At 29.7% G+C, this 25,229-nt stretch overlaps 1 protein-coding gene across 1 annotated transcript in view; it reads left to right on the top strand.

Moving 5' to 3' along the window:
• Nucleotides 1–24,000, top strand: part of LOC129988032 (protein CLEC16A homolog) — a 59,809-nt gene extending 35,809 nt beyond the window's left edge. Inside the window, exons 16-23 of the mRNA XM_056096118.1 lie at nt 390–544; nt 5,854–5,904; nt 9,381–9,509; nt 11,972–12,092; nt 15,255–15,406; nt 15,658–15,952; nt 18,052–18,401; nt 20,561–24,000. Coding sequence (XP_055952093.1) covers nt 390–544; nt 5,854–5,904; nt 9,381–9,509; nt 11,972–12,092; nt 15,255–15,406; nt 15,658–15,952; nt 18,052–18,401; nt 20,561–20,944 — 1,637 coding nt within the window. The 3' untranslated portion in view covers nt 20,945–24,000. The remainder of the gene's footprint in view (nt 1–389; nt 545–5,853; nt 5,905–9,380; nt 9,510–11,971; nt 12,093–15,254; nt 15,407–15,657; nt 15,953–18,051; nt 18,402–20,560) is intronic.
• Nucleotides 24,001–25,229: the final 1,229 nt, after the last annotated feature.

Below are 25,229 nucleotides of genomic sequence, written 5' to 3'. Positions count from 1 at the left end.
AAGCAGGGCTTAGGCACCTTTGAAGTTTTCTTTAATTTTTCTTCCTTCCTTTTATAATTCTTTAAAGATATATTCCTTTTATATTTTTCCATGGTAGATTACTTTATTTTTTCATATGATGCTTTTGACTGAAAAACTGAATGAAAAAAAGATTTCTTTTCCATGAAAGAAAGACAGCTTGACATTAACTTAAATTAATTTGAATCTTCATTGTATTTGGGGGGGCGGATTTCATTAAGTTGTAAATGTTGAATGAGCTTTTCAGAAATTGTTTGATTATATTGATGATATTGTTATACCATATGTGAATTTTTTTGTGAATGTGGATTTTTTTTTTTTTTTTTTTTTATGGTTTGTTAAAATTTAAGTCACTCTTTCCTGTTTAACAGGTAGTAAAATACGAATTGCAACTCTGCAGATGACTATTTTATTACTAAAGCAGTTAGCTGTAACAGAAACTGAGAGCAGCCTTCTAGATCAACATTTAGCTGCAATAGAACAAAGTCAAGAAGAAAGTACTTTAATGCTAAGAAATTTTTACAAAGTATGTTAATACTAATACTAATTAATCTGAATTAATACTAATACTCTGAGCCTAATACACTGAGTATTAATAATAATATTAATACTCTGAATTAATACTAATTTCAGAAATTTGTATTCATTGCAATTATATCTTGAAAATTATATTAGTAATAAAATATATGCATTTTGTTTATTAATAAAAAATATTTCGTGCAGGTTCAATTAATTATAAGTCATTGGTATTGCAAGTTGGTATAATGAAATTAAGAATCCTGCCTATTTGACATAAAGTGTATCTTTACTACATTTTACTAAGTTTAATTACTTTTAATATATAATTTAATCATTTATTGAATATATTAATCTGCCTATTCAGTAACAATTATTTCATTTCATAAATTTGAATTTTAAAGGAAGAGTTTTTATGAAGTTGGTAAATTTTAAAATGAGTTTCTGTATAATAGAAAAAAAATTAGCTAATATGTAAAGTTGTTACTAAACTTCTTTGTAAGAGAAATTTTTAAAAAAGATAACCATATTTGTTGGTGCAATATATCAGTGGCCACTTCTCATATGATCATCAAAGCTGAATATCATTTCAACCACTCAATATTTAAATAAAAAAACTATTGTTTTTTTGTTTTCTTTCTTTCCCCCCCCCCCTTTTTTTTTTTTTTTCTCTTTATCCTTGAAATTTGGTCATATTAAATCAAGTGGAATTAATTACTACAGCTCCATACCTGAGGTTTTTTTTTATTTTAATAATTTTTAAAGAAGATTTTAAAATATATTTCTGAGTAATATTTTTTATTGTTGTGATAATTTGGTTTCCATTGTTTATTTATTTATTTATTCTTTTTCTGTAAAATGTCCTGGAAACAAATATTTATTCTTTCTTAATTTAGAATAGTGGCAAATATGAGGAAAGTATATGTAGAATAGGAGTTATTTTAAATATGGCTAATAAATGTTATAAATAATGTTATGTCAGATTTGGAAAAAAAAATTAAATTAAAATATTGAAATTTATAGATTAAATTTTTGCAAGTAACAAAAGCTTATTCTTTATGAAACTTGCTGCATTGATGTACTTTAATCTTATTAAAGATAAAACAGATATCATCTTACTTTGATTTTAAAATCATAAAAATTGAATGAAATTTAAAATTTTGCTTAGGTCAAATGAAACCAATTTGTGGCATTTTTTTCTACATTTTTAAATGCATATGACCCATTACATTAGGCAACTGTTAAACTAAAACTAGTCTATTTAATGATGTTTGTATTGGATTTTCAATTTTATCCTGAATATGTGTGTTTGTGCAGCATCTAACATTTTTCATTCTAAAGAATGTTTAGAAAGGAAATTTGGAAAAACATTTGATGTTACAATTATAGATATATCTTAAAAAAGTAATATCAAGTTGATAATATTTCTAACATAGCTGTTTGATTCAAAATGTCTAAATTTCAGTTTCATAAAAATTTTAATCATGCAGCTGCAAAGAAAGAAAAAGGGGCATTTGAACAAGAAAACAAAGCAGTGTAGTACAGATTTTTTTTATCTCAAACTTACTATAAAATTGTGAAGGTTCATTTTATATGTATCTTTTTATTCTCTAGATTTTTAATAATTTTTGGAGCTACATATCTGATAACTTTTCGATTAGCTTATAATTGGATTTAAATTGTTGATTTTGAATGCCCGACAACAATGAAGAATTTTAAACAAAGAACTGTTTAAAATTCTTCATTAATGAATAGGACATCTTCTAGGCATATGGAGATTTAGCTTTTTTCAGTTTCTTGCTAAAAGATGAATTTTGTTATTGAAAATTGTAGTAAATATATTGCCTCTGGTTAATTAAAATAAAAGTATGGGTGATTTAAAATCTAGCTACTTAAAAGCCTAATTTAAGGAAAATCAAAAACATCACAGGCCTCTGGCAAAAAAAAAAAAAAAAAAAAAAAAAAAAAACTGAAAAATCTTGGCAGTAATCATTTCCTTTAAATATATATATTATTACAAACCTGTAATTTTGCTTCCCGTCACGAATAGTGTCATCGTGGGAAAAACCGGTGTACGATCTGTTCTGTGCCTGGTGAGCAGGTGCCGCGTCAATGACCTCAGAGCTTGGCGACAAAATGGATAATGCTGGAAAGTTCGAGAACTTTCATGATCCATCCACTAAGAACCGAGATACACCCAGATATGCCCTGATTGGTGTAGAAGTTTCTAGCTCTGCCTCCCGAGAACTATAAAAGGCCGGCACTCTCTAGCTGACTTTAAAGAAATAATTGAAGCCCTTAGAGAAATCAAAACCCTCCTAAAAGAATTTCCTGGAATACTGCAAGCAGTCAAAAACTTGAAGCAAACAGTTGACAAAGAAGAAAGAAAACTTATCCTGATTAACACTCTACTTGCCTAAGATCTCCATTTCCGCCCACCACAGTTCTTGTTACCCCCGATTGGCCACTGACGAACAATAGTTTATCCTGCTACCTTCACCCGAAAACTAGACGACTTCTGATTGACTCTGACAACTCTCTCCCTCTCTCCTACGCCCATGTTTACAGACTCCTCGACTGGTCCTCGGTTCATCTCATAAGTAATGCTCAGTCAAGGGCATTATACGACACCAGGTGGTTACGTCGCCAGGACCTTGGAGATAGTCTTCCTCCGCAAGACGGGTTCTCCAAAAATCTTCCATCTCGCTGTGAAAAGAAGTCGTGTGAGTGAGTAATTGGAGTCGCCGGCAAGTGACGAGTCTTCTAGAGGATAGCGAAGCAATGGCGAATTACCAGCGTTGTGCGGAGCGAGTACTGAACTGCTGTGTGCTGAATCCTGTCGTCTATTGTGTTCGTCTCTGCTGTAAATATTTTTCGTCTGTGTGCTGTCATGTCTTCGTGTAAATAAACGTCGTTGTTTTCTTACTGAGGCCTGCTGATTGTGCGTTCTCCACATCATATCACTACCATTATCCAAGCGAACCCGTCAATAAGGAGAAAATCCGTAACATTGGTGTCAGGAAAAACCTTGGACGGGTCCAAATCTTGTCGTCGTATATGTTGTGTAGTAGCCAGTTGTGAGAAATAGTGAGTCGGCAGCTAAAGCGAGAAGCTCAGCCGTTGGAGAGACGGTAGAGCGAAGTTCCCAGGATCACCTCTCCTGCTAGATTCTGTCTAGCCGCTTCGAGTGCTGTGGACGATTACTACCTGTGGGCTACTATCATCTGTAGTGTGCTGTCCTGTGTTCGTCTCGGCTGTAAATATTTGTCGTCTTCTTTGGGTCGTTGTTTTCTTACTGAGGCCTGCTGATTATGTGTTCTCCACACCATATCAGTACCACTATCAAAAGAAACCGTCATCAAGAAGAAAAATCCGTAACATTATATGTAAGTAGGGATTGCAGTATCGGACCAAAAGTTCAGTGCCAGTATTCGGTATTTTTTAGATCTTAATGCTGGGATACCGGTACTAGAAATTTTAGAAAAAGAAAGAAAACACAGGTGTTTCTTTGTTTTATATTCCAGTTTTATTAGAGAGTGTAAATATCACAAAAAATAATTTGTAATTATAATAGTATATAAAGAATCACAAAAAAATGTAAATATCATTATTCAGTCTGTGGTACTATTACAAATTTTTGAAATGTGATCTTAAAAAACATAATGCATCAATTGTACTGTCATTAAGCTTGGAACGTAATTTTGTGCAAAAATTACCAATGTCAAAAACGCTGTTTCGGCATCTACGCAAGTTGGTAGTACTGTTAGCAGTGTGCGATATACGTTTTCCTAGCATTTACCTCTAAATCCCTCATCTTCAAATAAATCGATTTCTCGTCGGATGGTTTTGGATATATTGATTTCTGTATTGCATTTTTGGTTTGTAGAATTTTTTTTTATTATTTATTTATTGCTAATTCTAATTTTTGTTCAAGAGACAATTCCTTTTCACTATCGACATTAGCGTCATCATAATCTTCGATAACTGTACCGAATTCTTCTGAATGTGGATTGGTTTGTGGGTAAAAAATTTTAAGAAAATTTACTATTAACTTGATCAGATTTGAATTGGTTAGTCTCTTTTCTTCTTTTTAATTTTCATTATTATTATAATTATGTAAATACCGTAAGACATTTTCTATTTCGGTATGCCTTTCTTCTGTGCAATTTTTCAATGTAATAAATAATTTTTCAGATAGTGATGTGTGCTGTTCCTTCAATGACTGCAACATGAAATTTATTGTTGCATTAGCTGTTAATAAATTAGAATCTCTCCGACATAATTTACTCAACAGCCAGTTTTATTGGAAGTAGAGCTAATACAGTTCTGGATATCAAGTCGAATTCAATATCTGAAAAATTAATTTGCAGGTTTTAGTCGATTATTGCTTTTTGGATTTCTCAGTTTCAAAAATCGTTCCATCATTAGGAGAAAACTGTACCAACGTGTTTTAAACTCTAATATCAACATATATTTTTTTAAATTTCGGTTTGTATATATTTTTGTAATATGGCATTTCTTTTAGGGGAACTTTTAAATATCTTAATAATTTTTCGAACTTTATAAATTATAGGAAGCAATTCTTCTTCAACAATTACATTGACATTATTAATTAGATACTTTCCTCTTTAACAAATTTGTATCATGTTTCATTTTATGTTTCATATCATGTTTTAAATGTGTATGGAGTCCGCTTGTACTACCTCCATTCATATGAACATTTTTTACATTGTGCCATCATATTCTTTTCATCATATAAATAATGAAATCAAACTGAAGTATTATCAACTGATTTTTTATGTTCTTTAAAGTTATTCTTATTCATTGTTATGGGTTATTTTTTATGAGTATATATATAATAAATCTGAAAAATATTTTGAACCCTAAAGTATGATATGCAAGTACAATATGATTAACAAACTCACCAATTTAAGAAATATCAAAATATTACGCACTTTCTTCACAACTACAACCTTGTTTGCACCGATACGAATATTAGACTACGAATCCGGTGCGTGTGCAATATCGCTCGAAGATATATCTGTGTGATTTTGAGAAGTTATTGAATGTGTAAGTTTGAGAATTGTTCATAAAATGCATTCAACATTTGATTTGTGCAAACTGATTTTGGCTTTAAAATGTTTAGCTAATTTATATGTCAACATTAAAATAACATTTCTTAAATATTTTGTTAAAAATTTCTTAAGATGATAAAATATATATATATATATATATATTTCATTTTTGTTGGTGCCAAAGAAATGATTTTTCTTGATTTCATTCATCTGAAATGAGTTTTATAATTTAATATTTTTTTAGAGTGAAGAAATTTTTTTGGACATGTTTGAAGATGAATATGAGAAAATGAAAGTAAGTTTTAAGTTCATTTAAAGATTGTTAATTTTTTAATTTAATTTAAATAAAAGTTATTTATACAGAACTCTCATTTCTGTCCTAAAAAAATGGCAACTCAATTAAATTTTAAGAATCAGAGTTATTTTTAATTTAATAAGAATTATTAGATTTTTGAAAATAAAAATATTTTTGTATAGCACTAATTTTGTCTACCACAAGATCTATGTTTTTCAGCCTAAAGTGTCAAGCTATTAAGATGCGAATAAAGGTTTAACATACAAGCTTATTTAAATTAAATAGAAAGTGATTAGATTTTTCTGTAGAGAAAATTACGTAGGCAGTTTCACCCAAATTTCGTTTGCAGGTTCTCTCGACTAAGGGATTTCGTATTTTGTGAGAAAGACTAGAGAATGGGGGATTGCATTTCATTATATGCAATTCACATTTCTTAACATGCTCACCAATAATCTTTAATGTTCATTATCGTGTAGAGATTAAATAAATACCGACAACGAAAAAATTATTTAACATGTAATATTTAATAAATTATATAATAATAGTTTAAAAAAAAGATTTGCACAATAATTTTATCTCAATTGCATGTGGAACCACACTATCATCAGATTAGATTCAATGTGTCCTCTATCTCATTGTCAGAGATATTGCATTCAATGCACGATACATTCCATGATAGAATATAAATCATTCTCTTGGAAATGCAATACATAGTACAAAATTTCGTCTTGTAAGATTGCAAAATCTGAACATTGCCTTTAAAAACACAACTTATTAAATATCATGTCAGCCAAAAGTAAAAAAGGATTAGATTATGTTATTGGGGCGATCAAGATGCTAAAAAAATAAGCTCCTTTTATCCATTCATCTGAAAAGTTTTACCTTAGTAATATTTGAACAGGCAATGCAATGTGCAAGGGTGAACCATTTTACATAAAGAGAATGGTGTGATGACAGTTTTTTTGTTGTGTGAGTGATATGGAATAATAAAGTTTTGGAGCATGAGTGCTTACCTAGAAGCAATATTAGACCTAAAAGCATGGTTAATGGCCCCATAACCATGTTTATCTCTCTAAGTAAAGATCAGTGATGAAAGCTAAGGCGAATCCTCATAGTAGGTCCCTTTTGGAGAATGCAGTGGAATTAGTTGATGAACACGGGATTTATGTCAGACCAAATATGACAGTTTAGTGTGTTTGCAGCACCAATCAAATGGAAATGACCTCGTCACTTCTCAGTAACTGCCAAATCCATTCATTATCAGCTATCATCAAAAGCAATTGTCTTCTGCTCCTCATTACAACCAGAAAGCAGTTGCTCAGTGTGGAATATCTCACATAGATAAAAAAATTTTCATAATTTTGTACGGGGGGTGGAACTTTAATAGTGGCAACACTGCTGTAAAAACGCCACGCAACAAAACCAAAGAATGTTTCGCATACTTCACGTTAGCTACATACCTACCTTACCTCTCGGTAAAATGACTCGTCCTTCCTACGTCACGCGCATGCGGGGTGACGCGAAAAACTGATCCTTGTATTAATTTGCTGTCTAAAGTAAGTGTTGCCAGAATGTTTTCAAAACAAGAACAACGAAGTTGGATAAAAATTGAATGTGCCAGAGGTCGTACAGCGCGACAATGTCATCTAGGACTTCAAGAGCCTTGCGGGGAATCTGCTTTGCCTTATAGAACTGTTGCAAGATGCGTAAAATCCTTTAATGAAGGACGCCAAAATGTGGCAGAACGGCCAGGTCATCCTAGTGTCAGCGAAGCAGAAGTGTATGCTGTTACCGCACTAATGGACAGTGATCGATGCCAAACAATTCGTGAGCTGGTCCGATAGACAGGATTTGCGCATACGACTGTGTGGCACATTCCGAAGGAACGCCTGGGCATGAGAAAAATTGCTTCACGGTGGGTTCCACATCATTTGTCAGAAATGGCTACGATACGATGCTGCTCAAACCCACCTGGAGAGCTATGAGCGCGAAGGGGCTTTTTTACGCCGTATCATTACGCTGGATGGGACTTGGGCCAGATCGTACCAACCAATCAAACGAATGGGTCACTACGAAGTTCGAAATTTCTTCAGAACCCCAGCAATGTGAAAGTTATGCTGATTCTCGTGTACGACTGTGATGGTGTCATCCTAACGCATACCGTTCCCCCACAGCAGACCGTCAATGCGCGGTATTACTGCTCGTTTATGGAGCGCCATCTCGGACCAGCTTTGAGAAAAAAACAGGGACACTTTCTGCAGAAAGTCCCTATCATTTTGCATTGCAATTCTCTGCCGCATGCAGAGCAAGTTGAACTGATTTGCTCGATCGATGGAGTTGGGAAGTACTTTACAATCCACCATACTCTCCAGATCTAAGCCCTTGTTACTTTGACTTAGTTACTAAGATGAAGGAACCACTTCGTGGCATTCGCTTCAAAACTGTTCCAGAGATTCTTGCGGCAGTAGACCGGTCCATTCGAACTATCAACAGAACAGGCGCTGCTACAGCAGGTGTTCTGCGGCTTCCACATCGTTGAAACCGGGTTGTACACAATGCTGGCTACTATATTGAAAGACTGTAAAACATGGTGACATGAATAACTTTTGTATTCCATGTAAATAAATAGTTGCCACTATTAAAGTTTCAACCCCCGTACATTGTTGTTTATGGCATGTCCAGTTCCTAAGATGTTGTGCATGTATCCTTTTATGTACACTTGCTGCTCCCAGCTCCATAACTATAGTTGTATCCTCTTCAATTTCTTTCAATCAAGTTTTTTTTTTTTTTTTTTTTTTTTTTGAGCTTATCTGAATTTAATAGCAAATATTCCAGTCTCTTCAAAATACAAAATCAACCTTTGAAGATTTGTGATTAGGGTTTCTGCATAAATCCTTTAACTTCTAAAGTGCTTTAAATACAATAGAAGCATTACTGTTTCTTTGATAAAAAGAATTTTACAAGTACCATGCGATCTGGTCAAGTCAAGTTTATGATAGAGTCCTCATTTGATAAAAAAAAATTCTTCAAGCTTCTTCTTTCTATAGTTAAAGTATGTTTTACAAGCTGAGGGGGTGGTGGGGGAATAGAAAAATTGTCTGCTTCCATTTCCTTCCCAAGTCATAGAAAAAGGATTTTTTAGAAATCATGATTGCATTCTCATAAGAGCATGTTTTACATGGGTAAATTTTGATGATTAGTTGTTTTCCTCTATATAGATGTATAAGTTTCTGCTATTTATACGAGACCATCTTGTACAATTTTCGTTTAATTTCATATGTGCTACAATAATTTATATAAAACTTAAATTTTTTAAATTGTTATTACTTATGCTCTTATTTATTAAGATGAAGATTTTTAAAATTAATTTTTATAATCATAGGCTGTTCTTTTAATCGGCTGAATTTATCAGTTGAATCATAATAATTTGTTTTTCGAGTCATTACCATCTATTATTTTTGTTTGCTTTCATGTAGAAGAAGGCTTTGAATGTGGAGTATTTGATGATGGATGCAAATCTCTTGCTGCCACCCACTGGAACACCAATGTCTGGCATCGAATTCCATAAAAGGCTGCCTTGTGGGGAAGTTGAAAGAGCAAGACGAGTAAGTGACATTCACATAAATGTTTTTTGATGTTGTTTATTCTCAGTAAATTTTATATAAATGATTTTATTTATAAATCTGTCTGAAAATGTTTAGGATGGTTATATTCATTTCTTTTAAGACATCAATAATATTGTATGAATGTGTAAAAAAATCACAAAACTCAATTTATTATCTGAATTTATTAGCTTAATTAAATTTGTCTGAATTTTAACAGTGTAAGTTTTCATTGTTAAAACACTTTTCACTTGATTTATATTATATAGCATTGATAGTTATGAAATGCTATTTATTTTAACACTATTTACAAAGAATTGACATGGTACAAATTGCTAAAATTTTAAATATGGAAACTTAGTCATATGCAATAACTAGACATTGATTGAATTTAATAGGTATGTAGTCTAAATGTCTGCATTTACTTCATTATAAGTACTTCATTGATCTGAACAAAGTATTCACTTAAAATTATTTGTATTAATAAATCATTTGCAAATTATATTTAAACATTTAATTATATTTATTATGTAAGGATTATTATTTTGCCACTAGAATGACTTATGAATAAAAACGTTTTTATAAATTTATCGCTTATGCCAAGAACCTGTGGGGTGGGATTGAGCTCTTGAATCATTTTTTATATCAAATAGTGCCAGCTATTCTACCAATTCGCGTGCATTTCTGCTTGTTTCTTCAGAGTACAAAGTTAACTGAAACTAAATGAATATCCGCCGCTGACAATTAGCTATATGCCCCAAGTGAATGCAGCCAACTTTTTTTTTTTTTTTTTTCAACTATCAATAGAGTTTTATCACAAACATCCAGTGTGATCATCTTTAAGAAGATACTCAATGATTGATTTTTTTTCCCCCTTATGAAAAATACATACAGAAAATCCTTCAAATTTTAAATACACTTTTATTACTTTTTTCCCACAACATGATTTTTTTAGATTACTTTTTTTAGACATATTTTTTTATTGATGTCGTTTTATTGAAAAAAATCACATAAATCCAAAATTCTAGCAGAAATAAGTGATAAGCAATTTTTGTGTGGTCAAAATTTTGCAAAACTTTCTTTATAGAAAACTGCATATTCTTTGGAGTGTTGAAGATCACATATAGACGTCAAAGATAAAAATAAATAAATGAAAATAAAAAGTTGGGAATAGTAAGGAATTAGGTGTAAAATAAAAAATAGTCTCAGCTTCCATGTATTCAAATATAGAAGCTTTTCCCTCATTTGGAAAGTGAAATTACAGAAACTGTTTTCAATTTTTTGGGGTCTGAGATCTTATTTGGGCAACCAGATTGATATCAAACAATTAAACATATAATGATTAAATTTTAATAGTCGTGCAAAAAATCAAAAGCTTACATGACTCGAAAATTAAGTAAATGTTTTATTTGTCTGAATTTGAGTAATGAGTTAATTTGTATTATGTTCTAACGCAGAAAAATCAAATTCATAATAGGTATATGTAATTATATTTGCATTTAATAACCGAATACATGCTTTGTACCAGTTTCAGAATACTAATACTGTAATTGGTACATATTTTGTTCCAGTTTCAGAATACTTTTCCTGTCCCAAAATGTTCCGGTTTTCTTGCTATGTATTATTTAGTATAGCATCAGCTGAAACTATCTAACTAAAATACTTTGTTTTTTTTTTTGTCTTATCTCGCTGTTTCTTAACATATTTATCAAAGACTTTTCAAATTAATGTAAATTTCATAAAAGAAAAAAAATTAAGTTGCAGTTTTTAAAAATAAATTATATTAGTGTACTAAAAGGTACAAGTTGTTTATTAACTATTGTCTGCTCCCCACCCCCACATACACTTTTTTTTAACGCTATATACATTATAAAATCTTGAAACGTGGGGGGGGGTCTCTTCCCCCTCCCCCTCCTCCCTTCAAAAGTTAAATTAGAAGGAAATGTCAAGTGGTGACTGTAGTATGGAATCGAAGTTTAATTAAATGAATGGATTTAATGATAATTAAATTTTTTTTAAATAATAATATATTGTCAATGATAATGCAGTAATGCACAAACTGAAACTCTAACAGATCATAAAAGTTTATTACAAAATTATATTTTTGCAAATATGAGAGAAGACAGTTTATATAAGAAGTATTTAAAAAATCTGTTTATTGTTTATCTGCTGCTGCTTTAAATTGTCTAAAAAAATCATTGATTGTTAAGTTTGCTGCTCTCGTGCTTAAAGTTAAGTGGTTGAAAATAATTTAATTGTTTCAAATATATCAACTTTCTTAAATCTATCATTAAGTAAAAGTTAAATATCTTTTTCCTCAATCCATCATAAGGTTAGTGGATTTCAAAACTAACTTGTTTTAGAAATGCACTAATATTTTTAAGAAATTTCCTTATTATTTCATAATTATATCTTTGTAGAAAAGTACGTTTTTGCTAATGATAAGTAATGTTCAACACTTCTAGGCTATTAGAGTGTTTTTTCTCCTAAGAGATCTATCTTTGACACTTCGGAGTGAAGAGGAAAACCAGCTTCCCTTGACAAATATTTCTTCTTGTGTTAAAGTGAATGATGCCTTAGATTTAAGTAAGTTTGTAATTTGGAAATATTTTTTTAATGTTTCTTCATATTAGTAGGATTAAATGTTACTTTATTGTTAATTATATTCATGATCCAGTGTGATTATAATCATATTTAAAATGTGTATTGAAATAATTGTGGCTCTACTTTAAAAAAAAAATTTTTTTAATGAAAGCAGCCTTGAAATTTATCATTATTTCTAGTAATTCAAATTCTTAATATGATACACTCATGTCTAAATATATGTATATTAAGATGGTCAAAGACACAAAGAGAGAATATTTGTCACAACTTCACATCTTAAAAAATTATCAATTGTAATAAAAGTTAAATTGACAGAGTTAAAATTTACCTCATCAAGCCACAAGTATTTGGAAACAACTTTTTCCTCTAAAAGTTGGTTATTTCTTCTATAACTTATAAAGGTTTATTCCAGGAATATCTTTTATATTAATTTTGTAAAAAATGTTCTCAACTTTTATTTCCATTATTGCAACACATTTGGCAAGTATACAGATCTAAAGATAATGGTATTTTCATGGAGGAAAAATTAATTATTTCAACAAGCAATAAAATTTGTAATTTAAGAAAAAAAAAGTAATCAAATTTTTGTTGCTGTTTACATTCAAACATGCCAAAATAATACTTTAGTACATAATTTAGTATATAATATTTATTATAAATTACCTTAATTATTATTATTTAGTATATAATACCAAAATAATACTTTAGTAATTTTTTTTTTTTTTTTCTGTTTCATTTTATCCTTTTCTGCTCTTCATTTAATCATTTAGAGAGAAAAAAATGCCTAATGTTATACTGACTAAAATTATGATAAATTAAAATATTAATCAATATATTATGAATGATCAAGATTATTTGAAATTCTTTGTTTTCACGTTTAAGAAATAAATGTGTGTTTTGTATCCAAAATATTAAATGTGTTGTCTAATAATATTTTGATGCCTGATTTTCTTTATTCCATTTATAATTGTTTACAATACAATAACAATTATAATTAGGCAAGATTAATCTTATGAAATTTTAGACTTGTATCAAAAAATATTAAACACTTTAACACAAATTGTTCTTTTCTTGTTACAAAACATAAAGTTCATTATGCATTCATTATTAAGAAATAAAATTTCCATTTTTCAGTAATTTCTAGTATTTTGTTTGTGACCAGCCAATAAGTAAAAAGTTCAGTTTGCTACAAGGATCGAGACTATAAATTATATTTAAAAGTAAAAATATTTGTGAAATAAATATGGCAATGGAAAGCATTCTTTTATTTTGGTTCCATTTTTTTTATCCCTGTCAGAATTGTTTATATATATTCTTACATTCCAACAGTGTGGTGAATAGAACATTGAATAACAAATAGAAAACTGCCAACATTTTGAAATTTGTGAATGTGCCACTAATTGCATCTTTTGAGGATCACTATAGAAAATTTAATGTAACAGAAAAATGACTTGTTAGGAATGAGTTAAAATTTTGTATGCCTAAATAAAATGGCTTCATCCAATAAGAAAAATACTTTCTTCTCCAAACTTAATAACTTGTTGAACATAATGTTCTAAATACCTTATTACTTATAATTCTGAAAAACATACAATATATATTTTAAAAGTGTGTACAGTCGTGAAGGGGAAAAAAATGTTGCCATTTAAAAAAAATTTAAAGTCTAATTTTAAAATTTATATTTGCATATTAAAACTTTTTAATAACAAATATGCGTGCCAACTATATGTAATACCTTATATTTTAGATTACAATACAAAAAGAGTTTGAGTCAATAACTGTGTAACTTTTTAAGATATGAATAAAAGTTTTAAAAAATCAAAATTTTGTTGGGTCATAATTTTGAAACAAATAGATCTGTACTAACGAAACTTGATTTCTTGGAATAATTTTTGATGTAGTTTTAAAATTTTGGGAGAAAAATGAGTGTTGCTATTGGAAATTTTGAAGTTTGTTCATATTTCTATATGCTGTTGTTGTTGTTTCTAATGGCACTTGTTCTAGACAAGCCCACTAACTTTAAGAAGTCATTTGTGGTTTTAATTGAAAGTACGTCTCTTGGGGGGGTCCCCTTTTTCTTTCGGTAACGCCATCTAGGGCCAAGAGAACGACTTAGCTACACACACGTCACAACCCTTTTTACTGGGCGGACTTCAGTCATGCATTTCATTCACTCATCCTCAGATCGTAATTTAGACCTGAATCAGAGAACGATCACTCCTATCCAGTACCCCCAGTGTTATTACTCTCGACATGGGGGACTTTGTGATGACGACAGATTTATACGCTCGTCAGCCACAACACATGTGGGGAGGCTTCGGCCGACAGGGTTCGAACTCGCAACCCAAGCGACGCGAATCCAACGTCCTACCAACAAAGCTATCCCAGCCTTTCAATATATAGATGGCCCCAGATGAAATTTTCAAAAGTCTTTAAGGGTGCATTAATTCTTCTCAAATGATACTTTTCTAATTATTGTAAGATGAACAATGCTAGAATAAAGTGACTTTTTTTTCTGAGACTGTACATATTTTTTTAAATATATATATATGTTTTTCAGAATTATAAGTAATAAGGTATTCAGAAACTTTATTTTGCCCTCTACAGCTGTAAGCTATTAGGTTGGAAAAAGAAATATTTTCTTATTGGATAACTGTTCTACCCAATTACTGGCAGTGAAGTTGTCATCCAGTAAATTTTTATTTTAAGGCTAAGTTAAACTAGAAACTGGTGATGCTGTATGACTCTCATAAGGAAATTTGCTTCTTCAGCAGAAAGCTAAGACTCCTACAAAACATTTGAGATATTATATTGTAAAGCTTGAGAAACTCAAGGAATAAAGAAAACTGCAAAAGGGCTAATGAGGTGGTCTAAAATTTAGTGTATTTGCATTTAATTAATCTTGATAAAATCTCTACTAATAATAAGTGTGTGTGTATATGCGTGAATGCATGCGTGCATGTCAGCACCCTACAGGCAGACCATTTAATCTAACAAATTTGCCACATATATACCTTAGGAGGTGTTAATGTACTCCTCAGAGCAATAATTTTGAAATTTTAATTAGTATTTAAGTTCAAAATTAAGTTAAATTTTGTAGTTTTTGCACGTTAAATCCTGAAATTATAATTTTCTTCTTTTCAGCTAATAGTAATATTATAAACTGTACTGTCATTACCAAAGATGGGCAAAAAATAAAAGGTTTCATGGTTATCGAAGCTTTACAGTTGATTTTAGTTGATCCAGATAACAAACGTGGTGGTTGGGGTATAGCCAAATTTGTTGGATTCTTGCAGGTATTTAGAACTTTACTTGAATTTTTGCATCATTTTGTTTAAAGAATTTGAAACTTACCTTTCTATAATTACCTATATATTTATAATCATTCAAACATTAATAGCTTTTTAGAATCTAGTTTTAAATTATCTTTCCATTTAACTCTGATCTACCTTTTTAAGATGATTGGCTCTAATTTCTGATACATTATCATTTTTCTTTTTAAAATTTATCTTTTTATTGGTTTTTATTAATCCCCCAAATTTCGCAGGACATTGAGGTAACTGGTGATAAAGATGATAGCCGTTGTCTCCATATCACCATCCATCGTCCGTCCAGTATAGCAGGGGGGAGCATTCGATCTCCTCTTCTGGCTGCAAAATTTGTCTTTGATGATCACATCCGATGCATGGCTGCTAAGCAAAGGCTAAGCAAGGAACGACAAAAGGCTCGGCAATTGAAGCTGCACCAAATCGCTCGTCTTCTGGAACTACCAGACCACATACAGCCATGTCCCTCTCCTCTCAGATACAGCCTGCATTCAGTGAAGAGTGCAGACATTTCATGTAAGTGTTTTTTGTTTGTTTGTTTGTTTTTTAATAGTTAATACTAGTTCCAAAAGGCCCAAAATTCATAAAGATGCTTCAATTTACAGTTGAGAACTAGTATCAAATAAATCATTTTTTTTTTAATTCCAAAAATCCTTCCAAAATTTAATTAATTTAGTTTTAATTGAGAAATTTATAACTTTCTTTGCAAAAGCTCTATTCTTAGCTCTCTAGTGCTAGACATATTAATTGCTAATTTGAATAAAATTTTTGCAAAAAAGTTTTAGTAGTTTTGAAAACTGCTGAATTGCATTTTATGTACAGAACTATAAGAGTATAATGTAATGCAGTGTGTAGTAATGCAGCTTAATTTAATCTAAATCAGTCTATAATTATGTAACCTGCAAAATCTTATGAGATTGAAGAAACTATAATTACAGCCGTTATAAAACTAATAATAAATTATTTAACTATTATAAACTCAAGCAAAGAGCTAGATATTTTTTTTTTCAATTATATAGTTCATTTTAATTTTTTAACATAATTCTCTTTCTTTATAAATATGCATCTACTATGTAAATAAATATTTGAAGGCACATTTTCCCAGTTAAGGAAGTGAGTAAATGAATAATTATTCATAAATTTGCATTTTCTTTAACCACATTTTTGCGTAGACTGCTGTATTAAAAAAACATCTGGAAATAATGTTTTATTTAGATCTTGTAGAAATGTTTACAAATATTTTAAAGATTTTGTGTATAAATTGCCTAAAAATAGGCAAATTTCTCAAAAATCAAAATAGTCATATAAAAAGGGCACTAATTAATAGCTGGATGTAGAATTGCCTGAATATGCTTCATTTTCAACTTATGCTGCTTGCTGGAATTCAGAAAACACAGATATAAATGTTTATTTATCAGATTGATTAGAAATATAAATTTCTTGGAGGTTTGATTCTCATTATTCAGATCTTATATCACCCTATATGTGATGAATAAATTGAATACTAATATAGGAAAATCATGATAGTAATCCTATGGTCAGTCATCAAAGTACATGAAATTTTAATTGAATTTTGTTATCAAAATATGTGAAAAGACTGAAAAGAATTTTTTACTCTTTCCTTTGCTGGAATTGTTTTTAAAAAGGTATTCAGATATTTCATTCAGATATTCATCATCTTTTGATTAACCACAGGAAAATTGAATAATAAAAGCCTAGTTATTATAAAGTAAAAACTAATGAATAATAAAAATGGAACCATTTGAAGTAAAATAAATCTTTTTTAAAAAATTATTTTCTTTTAAATTGCATTTTACTTTAATTTACTCCTCATCAGAAAATATTGTAAAGGATGTAATATTTTGAGTTTAATGAAGACTCTTAATATTTCATTGAAATCTTTTTAGGTCTGCAATTTCTTTTTGCTTCATAAATTTTTCTGAATGCTCTCGCCAGTATCTCTGTTTGTAGTGAGCATTTTTAATTTCTGTAAGCCTTTCATTTTAATATTTAGAGTATAGTTTATATTTTAAAAAAAAATCCAACTGTCTGTAAAACTGGTGGAATTAAAAAATATTCCTGCCATTCATGCTCTGTATTATTGTAGAATGTGAAATCCCAACTTCTGTTTTGGTCTCTAGCACATGAAGCAGTCTTTTTTTATTTATTTATTTAACTGATTTATTTTTTATTATTTATTTAACTGAATAAAAATTCATTATCAGATTGGAAGCTTCACATTTTATTTACACTTGTTAATGCTGGATTGTAGTGTAGGTATATGAGCTGCGGTTTGCAATTTTATGATCAAACTGATTTTACTTATTAGTTTTGATTTGAATGTTAACATTATAAGTAGGGAAGATCCTACTATAATTAAACAGCAGAGTTGTAATAGATTTATGTCTAAAATCGATTATCAATTATATATTTATATATCATATTTTTCACTTTGCCAATGTGATTGAGATTATCTACTATAACTTTTGTTGGTTAATCTGTGACAGCAATATCCAAGATATTGCTTATAAGTAGCCTATCTTGACAGCATGCCATCTAGCACTTAATAAAATTTGATTAATTTTATGTTGATTGAATCTCCTTTTATTTCTCAGTAATGCACCGTAGCCAATCTCAAGATACAGGCCTGAGAGGAAAGACTGCTTCTAGTTCTCTACGTCCCACTTACTGCCACCACCGCCCTCTACTTCCTTCCTCCAGCCGAGTCCCAGGACATGCAGCCATACTCAAGCACAGTGAACCAGAAGAGAAACGTTCCTCTGAGCGCAGGCGGACTAGCAGCAGTCCCTCATCCCCTAGGAGGCATGGCTCTCGCTCCCGAGAGTCTTCTCCTCGACAGAGTGTCAGTTCAGAGGAGATTCCATTAGAAGATATGTCCCGAATCCACAATGCTCGTCATGGCAGCCCCAGTATAAGACGACGTAATTCGTCCGGTTTGCCACAGGTAACATGATTTTTTTCAAAGCACATTTGTATGCTTATCTTGCTTTACTGTAATACTTGGCAGTAACAATACAGAAACTGCAAATGGTGTGTTTGCATTTTTATTAAATCTCTTAAAGTTGCCTTATTTTGAAGATTTCTTGAAGTGTTTATAAGGGTTTCAATAAATTGTATTTTCAGCATTAATATTTAAAATTATATTAAATATTGCAACTTTTTCTAGTACTCTCTAAGAAATGTATCATCTTATTTTTAATTGTATTTAATTCATTGTATCTTGTAATTGAAAAGTAATAATTCTAATCAAAAGGCTTGCTTAATGAACTTTCTTGACTGAAAAAAATGAAATAATAAAAAAGAATTTTAAGCAACATAGTTCGACTGAAATGCACTTAACTGTAAATCAAGAGTGAAATATAGAAGTTTCAGTGATTATATTTATATAAAATTTCCACTCTTATCATAGCCTAGTAGTAAACCCATAGGTAACTTCTTCATATTCAGTCTCTCTGTCCACTCTCCCTCCTATAAATAAATTAATCATTTGGTGAATTGTTAGGAAAAATCTGCCCAGCAAAGACTGTACACTAAATAGCAAGGACAGTTTATTAAAGTACATTTATTTTCAATACTTCTTTGTAAACAATACTTAATGTGAGAATGTAATCATGTTGAAAGTTCCATTAGTGATTTTTAATAATTGATACAAAAAAAAATTTATATTAAGTTAATTGTGAAAATGCCAAATGGAATTTTCATTGGTAAATAGATGGCCAAAGTGAGGTAAAGTTGTTTGGTTTTTATGATTAGTTGTGTAAAATAAAAATAAAAAAAAAGTGCAAGGGAGCTGTATATCTTTGATGTAACAAAGCTTATAATGTTCTAATATTTTTAGCTTTTATTTTAAACAAACAATGCATTTTGAGGTAAATTGATTATGCTGTAAATATTAAATCCTTCTTAATGGTACTTATGTATTGCTGCAGGCTTTGTATCATTTGAGAAAAGGGGGGGGGATACAATAAAAATAGCACATAGAATAATAAATAAATTTTGCTATTTGTTTTTAAAATGCTATAAATTATGTTCATTCAAAGTAATGATTAAAATGTATTCACAATTATTTCTTTCATATTATTTATTATTTTTAATTGGCTCTTAAATTAGTGTTAAGATTTTAGAATAGCAATGAAAATTCACTGACATTAAAAATTCTTAATATTCACCTGAGAAGCAATACAAGAATAATTGTTATAGTTTTATTATCACAGTGTCACCATTTGGCATTTTGCTGTTATTATAAAACTTTTTCTTTTAACATAAAAAAAAAAATCTTGTTTTACAATTTTATCATTCTACAAAATAACAGCTAAGCTATACAGTTGAAGTGTATTTGATGCATGAACTGACTGATTTCACCCATTATTTTATGAAACAGTGAGATATTTTATAAATAGCAGATTTAATATTCCAAACATGTGTTTACTTTTTTCTATAGTTTTTATATGTGCAAATTTTATGCTCTTTAATTCGAAGTTTGTGCAGCACCAATGACATAGCTGCTGCTTTTTTATAAAAATTAAAATTTTCAACTAGAATTATTTAAAAGAAATCCTATTCTCCTGTTGATGTGTTCACAGAAATAAATTTTGAAACAGTTGGAGTTTCCATTCTTAAAAAAATCTTTTCACAAACAATCAAGTTAAAGTGAACTTTATCAAGGCTTAATAATTTGTTGCTCAAACTGAAATCTGAATCGTAATAATCTCTTTCAAATTTTCCACCTTTGGCATATGTGCTCTTCAGGCACCTTGGATGAGGGGGGGAAAAATTATTAAACCAACATCTCGTAAAATTGAAGTAGTGGAGTGTTCCAAAGTAAGCAATAATAAAAGAAGAATATCTTAGAATAGAAGAAGTAGAATCTTTATCAGCATGGCAACATTGCATCATTTGGCAACTTTTTCATTTAAACCTATGTTTTAATTGGAGTTTATATCTACAAGCCCTGTTCAGCTAATCTTAATTCATTTTAATTAGAGGTTTTTTTCAATTTGATGTTTATTATTTTCAGGTATGCAATTCCATATTTATTCAAATTTAAACTCTTTACAAAATTCATAATTTTGAGCATGTACTTTATGTTGCATTATCTTATAGGCAAGGATCAGTGCTCCACCTGGTCTTTGCAACATTCACCAACAGTTAGTGCTCGGTCAAAATGTGAACTCTACTAGTGTGAATGACAAAACCAATACAGGCAGCTCTACTGAGCGGGGTCCTAGATCCAGTGATGAACTTTTCCCCAGAAACATTGTTAAAGAAGAAATGAGTGAGGCACCTACTGTTGCAAGGAATCCAACAAATGTTACAGATACTCCTTTGGCTATGCATAGTCCTACTGAAGCTTGCAACAAACCATGTTGTGTTGCTGAACAATCAGATGAAAAATTCCATCCACCTTCCTCTGCCCTGAATGCTTCGGAGACAAACACTCAGGGTTCTTCTGGGAGCAAAGTCAAAGGAGCCATACAGACTGTATAAAATGTACCATTTCCTTGTTTTGTAATGTATTGAATCACTTGTGTGGGCTTATATTCCTTTGGACTAGGCCTGGTTTAAAACTATATAATAGGTTACTTTACAGTGAGGTATTTATTTTTACTGCAACAAAATTTTGTTTCTAATATCTCTCTAATTATTCCTTTAATGGTTAAATTGAAGTTTTGGAGTTATTCATTGAGTCTGTGCTGTTTTTCTAAATAAACATAAAATTTTATGGTATGATTTATTTAATTATGTAGTGATCATTTTGTTCCAGATTTCTTCCCCCCCCCCTCCTCTTTTTTTTTTTTTTTTTTTTTTTTTGCATTTTGCATTTTGCATTCAGCTGAGTATGAATTTTTAACTGTAATAACAAACTTCTTGAACGAAATTTTTTAATATAACAGTATAAGCTTCTTTAGGTTGCTGATTTACACAATGAATACTGGAACATAATTGTATGACACTTGCATTTTATTAACAATTTTGACTATCTCATTCATATTGTAATAATTTGTGTCAAACAGTTTTTTTTTTTTTCCCTCAAAATTATAAAATTTTAGTAGATTCCTTGAATGCAGTATATTGAAAATAATTGAATAAAATTGATGAAATTTTGCAAATTACTTTTAGCACTCAATTCTATATATGTATATATAGGTCTAATTATATTCTGTCAGTGTAATGAATATGTCCATTCGTTTGAATATTTGTAAAGAAATCACTTTGAAATGTTCTATTTACAATAAATGAGCAACGTGTCAATCAGAAAAATGCTTCATAAACCTAAACTAATACAATTTTTTTTTTTTTTTAAATGGGAAAATTTTTCGTCTTTTTTTTTTTCAGACAAAATTACTTATACAATAGAATGATAAAAAAAAAAAAGGAAATATTTTTTAGTGTGTAATATTTACCATATGTGTAGCAGATATATAGATTATTTATATAAATGCTGTAGAACTCCCATTTAACCAAATTAATTGGGACCAGATCCAATCTAACTAATTGGATAATTAATGCAGGGTATGAAATCTCTTTTTAATATATTGATTTAATGACTATAAAAACATAGTTGTATATATTTTAATATAAACTATATTAAAAATATTGCTTGGACTTATCAATCGAAGTAGGTTGTTCCACAACTTTTATTTGTTTTTACTGAGAAAAATTTTATTTCCATATTTCTTATATAGCATTTTAAATGATTTTCTATAAAAATATTTAAAATTGTAACATATTTTTTTAAGAACTATTAATTTTCGTTACTTTTTTACCTAAACATTTCACAATTATAACTTCACTGGATATAAGGGACAATAGGTGTTGTACTTTCATATCTTTCAAATTGTATAAAAAATATATTGAGGAACAAATGTCTTGGATTTTCTAATTTTGGAATCAGACAACAGTGTGGATTTAAAATATCTTAAAAGAATGGACAATTAACATGAAACTCCTTTTAATATGTTTTGTCTTGCAGTTTTTTGAATTTTTTGGGAAAACTATTGAGGAATTTACAAACAAATATCTTGGATTCCTAAAACTGAAATTAGCCAACAATATAATTTTGCCAGTTTCTTAATAAAATAGAAAATTTTACATTTTTAAGAAATTTTGTCAAAAAAGTAAAGAAAATTTATTAAATCTAATGTCTTGTTGGGTATTTCCAGAATTGCACTGAAGTCACATTTCATACCTTTTTGAAAAACTGCACAAACTCATTGGCCAAATCGATATATATTTTTTAACTTTTAAAAAATTTATGATTAATGTTATTTCTAAACAAGAGATTTGATTTTGATAGGTTTTTATTTGTTTTAAATAGAAGGTTTGAAGTTTCACTTATGGAGATGTGTTGTATAAAATTTCACATTGAGTAATACCATAGTTAATTGCTAAAATAAGTAAACAGCTTCTTTTTTTTTAATTGTAAAATTAAGAAGGAAACAAGCATATAGATTTCAAACATATTAGGAACATTTCAGAAAATATAGTTGATGTATAATTATTTATACATATGTTGTAAATAATCTTTTCCGCACTGACTTTGATTGAATGTTTGCTAAAAGGTTCTAATATTTTGTGATGAAGATAATTTTATATTTTCATTAAATCATTTATATATATATAAATTATTTCTTTTCTTGTATAATAAAATGTTTATTTTCAGTATGAAATTCAGAATTATTAATACCAGTAATTGTTATACTAATGATTTATAGCGATTGAAATTTAGTGGGGTTTTTTAATTGTAATGTATAAATCAAAATTTATTTTTTAATGTATGATAAATGCTGATGTATAATTTGTAACATTGACTGTTGTACAAGATTTATAAAAGTTTATTTTAGTCATTGTCAGTGAGTGTATATATGCTTTTACTCATTACAAATCTCTGAAACAACATAAAGAGAAAAAAATTTCTCAATTGCAGTCTACAAAAGGAGGATTTTCACTTAATATAAATTTCTTTGTTGCACCAAACAATATGGGAACTGATATATAGCGAAACATGTTTCTTTTGAATTATCACTAGAAGTTGCATCACAAGATTTTGTTCATTGTATTTTCAGGTTTTCCATTTTTTACACAAGCAAACAAATGCAATGTATTTTTATAGTTTCTAAATCTCCTCTTCTGCCCAGCAAAAAAAAAAAAAAATTAACTATCTCTATATTGTTTTTGTTATATCAAAATATTGTATAAAAGTTTTCAAAACATTTTATTGATATAAGACACTTGTATAGATTAACTGTATCTGTTTCTGTATTGTTATATGCAATTGTTGCATTGTATTTGTTATTGTCATGAATGCCATATATCGTTAGTGGTGCCAACTGTTGCATCAAATTTTTGTATGTTTTACAACATTTTGGTGTAACAGTGGCGAAATATGCCCACCAAAATGGAGAATTTTAATCTTTGTTTGGTTACAGTATTTAAAGCCACTGTAATATACTTCTGAGATGCATACCTATTGTATGGATTGTACTACACAAAAGGATAAATTTGTTTAACTCAAAATAAACTCAAAATAATTTTATAATTTACATCTTGGTTTTGTGTTTCTTATACTTTATAGACACTTTGTTCAATATAAGTAAAGTAAAAATACCCAGTTAAGTGGAAAAGTCTGATTAATCACAACTTCTTCCTTATGTAAGATTTGTTTAACAACAAGGCATTTCGGACACAGATTGTGAGAAAATGGGAAATCTTATTAAATATATTTAAAATTTTTGTTGTTTGATTTGAATAATCATAATTTTTTTAATTGAGGGTCATTGTTTGGAACAAATGTTAAGCTTGCAAAAATATTAAGATTAAGTAGATTAATATTAAGTAGATTAAACTTATATAACAAAATGAAGCAACAATATAACTGTGAAAATCAGTTTTTATAAAATATCCAGTGTAAATAAAATAAAATTTGCATAATGTAACCCAATTTTATAATTTTCCTAAGATTGTAATTCTTAATGTCAAATGACTTTGCTGCAGAAGAAAGTAACTCAAGTTAACACACAGCCTTGTCACAATATTATGACCACTATGAAGATTGACGCAGACACTGTTGTGGCAAAACACAAGTAAGACTTTGAAACTTTTAAAAAAAAAAAAAAGCTTATAAAGGATTTTTCAGAATACGTGTCCGCATAGTATTATTTGCAGTAATAACAGGTAAATCAGGCGGTGGCACATTTTTGAAATCGCAGCTTTTGTGAAGTGTTCACATATCGTCATAGCAAAAGTGGCCCATAACTGCAAGAATGAAGAAGGTGTGAAGTCCAGACGTGCAAAATATGAGGCACTACAGTATTAATGACATGAATGAGTAAGAGGGATCAATGCACTACCAGCAAAACAATAATGTACAAAGTACAGAAATTGAGCTTATTACTAAATGTAGAATGGCAGTAATTAAATATAAACAAAATATCCTATGAATTTCAGGCTGCTTTATTCATTGGACATTTTTATAGCTGTGCTGAATCCAATGCTTCACTTATCTAATTAATGGAGCTGCATAATATTATTAGATGTGTTATGGATATAATTCTCCATGTCACCAAAGAGGACATTCAATCAGAGGAAAGAAGATATAAAAGAAATCAAGAAATAGGCTTCAAATAAAAAGTTCAATCAAGTGCAAAACTAGGCTTAACCATTTTTAGATAAGTAATGTGATGAGACTTAAGATTAATGTACGGTTGCTCGCCACGCACATCAAAGTCATACCAATCCTGCAATCTTGAATGTACACCAGAAATGCTAACAA

The sequence above is a fragment of the Argiope bruennichi genome, chromosome 10 (assembly GCF_947563725.1).
Source record: "Argiope bruennichi chromosome 10, qqArgBrue1.1, whole genome shotgun sequence".
Classification (NCBI taxonomy): domain Eukaryota; kingdom Metazoa; phylum Arthropoda; class Arachnida; order Araneae; family Araneidae; genus Argiope; species Argiope bruennichi.
This window is presented reverse-complemented; position numbering and strand designations above follow the sequence as displayed.